The sequence below is a fragment of the Erythrolamprus reginae genome, chromosome Z, assembly GCF_031021105.1.
Source record: "Erythrolamprus reginae isolate rEryReg1 chromosome Z, rEryReg1.hap1, whole genome shotgun sequence".
In the NCBI taxonomy this organism is placed as follows: domain Eukaryota; kingdom Metazoa; phylum Chordata; class Lepidosauria; order Squamata; family Dipsadidae; genus Erythrolamprus; species Erythrolamprus reginae.
Window position 1 is genome coordinate 123542342 of NC_091963.1, and position 5317 is coordinate 123547658.

The 5317-nt window shown below is 39.0% G+C and overlaps 1 protein-coding gene across 1 annotated transcript; it reads right to left on the reverse strand.

Annotated features, from left to right (window-relative positions):
• Positions 1–712: 712 nt before the first annotated feature.
• On the reverse strand, positions 713–1639 carry LOC139154055 (olfactory receptor 14A16-like). The gene has a single exon (XM_070728486.1). The coding sequence runs from the start codon at positions 1637–1639 to the stop codon at positions 713–715; it is 927 nt and encodes a 308-aa protein (XP_070584587.1).
• Between the last annotated feature and the right edge of the window lie 3678 nt (positions 1640–5317).

Genomic DNA, 5317 nt, shown 5'->3' on the forward strand with positions numbered 1-5317 from the left:
GGAAAAGAACATTAAATTATGTAAGAACCAATTTGGAACAAAAGTTTAAAGCATCAGGTTAGAAATTGAAGAGCTGCAAGCTCTAGTGCCTTACGAATTCAGCCAGTTGGGATTTTTGGGGACAGTTTCTTTCTTTTTCTCTCTCTTTCTGCTTTAGGAATGAGATAATGGCAACACTCTGTTAAAATCCATTGCCAGCAGAAATGCAGGAACTTCTCCAGGCAGTTGTCAGATATCCATATTGATTTGAAGAAGCAAAATATTAAAGTATGCAATCAAAGGACCATTTAAAGAGAAAAGATCCCTGTGTACTTTGGGAAAAGCTAAAGCTTTAAATATCCATATTATTAAACAAGCATTACAGGAGAAGCCATTTCTTTACAGAATAGGAAAAATGGGAAACATTATTTAAACTTTCTCTCAATTACACTTCTTTTTCATAATCATATTACACCCTGATCTATTTCACTAAAGATCAAGGTTTGTTAGCCTGTGGCGTGCTAGAAGTTGCCAAACAATTATATTTAGCCCCTGAAAACTGCATTGACTAATTAGGAAAACTAGATATATGCTTAAAATTTTTTGAAGTTCTAACATTCTTCTGGTTGAACAATTGGATATACATGTATCTGGATCTTAACTGTGCTTTTTTGTAACTTACACTTATTTCAAAGATGTAATTTCCCTGTGATGAACAGAATAGAAATAACATTTAAGGTAATTTTCCGAATTTCCACAGTTTTGAAAGGCCCAATTTGATATTCTTATTTCTCATACTATAGATGATTGGATTGAACAGGGGTGGAAGAAGGGAATACAGAACAGTCACCCCAAAATTTAGGTAAGATGGTGTATAAGAAGGAGATCTCAGATAGGCAAAGCATCCGGTTAATAAAAACATAGATACTACTACAAGGTGAGGAATACAAGTGGATAAAGCTTTTTGTCTTCCTTCCTCAGAAGGAATTCTAAGCACTGCCTTAAAAATCATGAAATAAGATGCAACAATAAAATTAAAACAACCTAGTCCTGCAGTGACACTGGCCATAAGAACTCCAAGTTCAACTATATTGAAGCCAGTGCAGGATAGCTTTAGCAACTGTGGAATTTCACAGAAGAATTGGTTAACAACATTAGAACAAAAAAGGGTTGAAAAAGTGCCAGTTGTATGCAGTGTTCCATAGAGAAGGCTGGTGACCCAAACCAGAATCATCATTTTATTGCAGGCATTCCAATTCATTACCATCTCATAGTGCAGTGGATGGCAAATGGCAACATATCGATCATATGCCATGACAGTCAGGAGCGATAAATCAGAAGCTGCAAAGGAGATAAATATGAAGACTTGAGCAGCACATCCTGAGTAAGAGATGTATCTGGTGTCCATGAGAGAATTCACCATGGATTTTGGAACTATGACAGAAACTGTGCCTAAGTCTTGCACAGCCAGGTTCATCAGAAACCAGTACACGGGGCTATGCAGTTGATTTTCTAAAGCTACTGTCAAGATAATGAGAAGATTTGCCATTACAGTTGTCAGATATAAAACAAAAAACACTAAAAAATGTAAAAGCTGAAGATGTCGATTTTTTGAGAACTCCAGGAGTAAAAAGTAATGGACTGTTGTATGATTATTCATGTTTATGACTTAATTAAATTAATTTGTACACATAGGTGTGACATACAATTATATAAAATAGGGAACTAATAGCATGATACATTGATGCAAATGGTGAACAGGATATGAAATACACTGCAATAATGCAAAGAATGAAAAGATAATCACAAAAGAATGGATATAATACACCCCTGTACCTAATCACAGCATTATTCCTATACTTGATTAACTAAATTCTAACCTACACATCACATTATTTTCTTTTTCCACTTCATTTTTTTTCCTGGTCGTAGGAACCTGAAACACTTTTCAAGTCCATCTTCTTTAGAAATTTCCTGACACTTTAGGACCCGTAATTATTCCTTATTTTTCTTGCAGAATTATTATAGTGATGAGACAGTATCCAATATATAGAGTGAGTTCCTGAAGGATAGACGGAATAAAGATATAGAAGAAAAATAAAGTAATTAATTGTTATATTTTAACTTGAGGAAACAATTTTCCAACTGCTTTAAAAAAATGTTATTAATTTTCTATTAATTACATTTGAGTGCTTAATAAACATCATGTTGTCTAAACTTGCTTAGCAATACAGATTCCATTCTTATTCTCCACACATTTTTCCAACCATCAGTAACCAGCATGGTCACCATGATGTACAAAGGATATTGAGACTCTAGAAAGAGTGCAAGAAGAGTGCAAGAATTCTATTCTAATCAATTACAGCTATGAACTTGGTAATACCAAAATTTCTTCAAATGTGAACCTGCTTTCAACAATAATATTTAAACTATTAAATAGAAACACATAGAAAAGATTACTATTACTATTCATTTCATTCCATTCATATCTATGAAGATGATTTTGCAATTATTAATTTTCTTGTCAGTGATCAATTCATCCACTCAATTAATTTGATTTCAAAATTATTTTACATTCATTGAGATTTGGTCTAAATTTCTGCAAATTATAGCTTACAAGCTACACTAACACTACAATTTAGAAATCTGTGCAGCTTGTATTCTGATTCATAATATTTTTAAATCTCCAGACTTTTGAAAAATAATGTTAAAAAATGTTGCTACCCCCAAAATTGGATTTTCCCATTATATCAGAATGTTACTTTATGCAATCATTTAATTCAATTCTCTCCCCAGTGGAAAATGTATAAAGTCAAAATTTATAAATATATCACATCAGATACATTTAAATGAATACCAATTAGCTTCAGGAAAGAAGGAAATTCTTTGTTGTTGTTGTTGTTGTTGTTGTTGTTGTTGTTGTTGTTGTTATGCTTTCAATCTTTAAGAAATTTACTATTTGTCTCCATAAATTTTGTCTTCTGGTATATATGCATTGAAGAATATTAATTATGTCTCCACTAAGTAAATGCTGTCCCAGTAAATGCCATGTAGTGAAGCAGCTATCTGCACTCTAAGATGTTCTTTTTTTGAATGCTTAATAATATCTGTTTTGTTTCCCTCAAGAGTTTTGTATACCAAAATAAAACTGATTTCTGTGTGCTGATTAACATAATTGCATGCAATGCAATGCTCTCTACATGGGGCTACCTTTGAAGAATGTTCGGAGACTAGAGGTGGTGCAAAATGCAATTGCATGAGGAGTCTTGGGCATGCCAAATATGCCCATGTCTCACAAACACTCCATGAGCTGCATCAGCTGCTGTCTCCAAATGCAATTTGAAGTGTTGGTTATGATCTATAAAGACCATAAAGGCATTGGACAGAGCTTCTTCCCCACACATCCCAGCATCCGGTCATGTCCCACAGAGTCCCTTCTCCTGGTCCCATCAACCAGACAATGGGGAAGAGCCTTCTCTGTGGCAGTCCCGGTCCTAGCCCTCTGGAACCAACTCCCCCCAGAGATTCATACTGCTCCCACCGTCCCCACCCCTGCTGCCTCCCAGCTGTGTTGCAACAACCCTGCCTGAGCTACTCAAGGTGGTAGCTGAGCTAGCAGTCGGATTCCTCAGATTTATGATCTTGTGAAACTTTGATGCAATGTCACTCAGTGAATCCTCAGAAATGGAACAGGAGTTCATGGCTTCCATGATACCCATGGACCTGATCCAGTTAGTACAGGATTCAACTCACAAGGGGGAACACAACTTGATGTGTTTCTTTCAGGTTATGATTTGATATTAAGGGGTATAGACATCTTGTTCATTTCCTGTTATGGCTTGACTTCATGACACCAATCCTCCCCCGCAGAGAGGCAGAACTGATTAGGTGGTTCCGCTCCAGACACCTAATGGACCCAGAAGGGTTCCAGAGGGTGCTTGGGAAAATACCGGACTCACTTGTACACAATCCGGTGGAGTCCCTGGAATAGGGCCTCAATGAGGGCTCTGTACTGGATTGTACCTTTGTGACTTCTCTCTAGCAGTGGATCCAGGAAAACTCCTTGGTTTACCAAGGAACTCTGAAAGATGAAGCACCAGAAGTCAAGTCAGCAGCAGCAGCAGAGAGCCAGTAAATCCAAATCTGACTGGACACTGATAAGAGCCTTTATTAGAATGTATCTAGTGGTGATTCAGGTGGCACAATGTTCGCACTTTTCCGCCCTTATTGCACCCACAGAATCACACCCAGCCTCCCTGTTTAGGTGAGCCGATCCGTCCTTCATATGGGGGAAGTGGTTGAGCCCTTACAGGGTAGAGCTGAGGAGTTTGTTCAGTTTCTTGTCAATAAAGTCACTCAGATTTGGACAGACCTGGACTTCAACTTGGCAATGTCGACTGAGATGATTGGGTAAGCCTTAGTCTGATTATGTGGGACAAGTTTGAACTGGTGACATCCAATGAAAGGGACAAAGCCATTTGAGCTGTGAGCTCCTCAACCTGTTTATTGGACCTGTGCCCCTCCTGGCTGGTCTCAGCCAGCAGGATCCAGGCAGTGATTAAAACCTCCTTGAGAGAGAGGTCCATTCCACAACTGCTAAAGGAGGTAGTTGTAGACCCCTCCCAAAAAAGCCGGCTCTGGATTCAGCTAACCTAAAAAAACTATTGTCCTGTCTCCAATTTTTCTTTTATAGGGAAGGTTGTTGAGAAGGTGGTGGTGATCCAGCTCCTGCGGTTCTTGGATGAAGCCAATTATCTAGACCCTTACCAGCCAGGTTTAAGGCCTGGCTACAGTAATGAAACTGCTTTGATCACACTGATGGATGATCTCTGGTGGTCCTGAGAGAGGGGATATTCCCTTATCTTGATGCTTCTTAATCTCTCAGAAGATTTTGATACCATCAACTATAGTATCCTTCTGCATCGACTGTAGGGGCTGGGAATGGGAGGCACTGTATTATGGTGGTTCTCCTATTCCCTCTCCAGGCAGTCACAGTCGGTGTTGGTAGGGGGACAGAGGTTGACTCCTAGGCCCTTCCTTTGTGGGGTGCCTCAGGGGTTGGTCTTTTCTCTCCTGCTGTTTAACATCTACATGAAACTGTTGGGTGAGATCATCTGATGGCACAGGGTGAGTTTCCAGCAGTACACAGATGACACTCAGCTGTACATATCCACCCCGTATCAATTCAGTGAAGCAGTGGACATGATGTGCCAGTGCCTGGAGGCTGTGAGGGTCTAGATGGGAGTCGACAGACAAACTCAACCCCAACAAAACAGAGTGGCTGTGGGTTTTGACTCCCAAGGATTGTTCCATCTGTCCATCCGTAACTCTGAGGGGG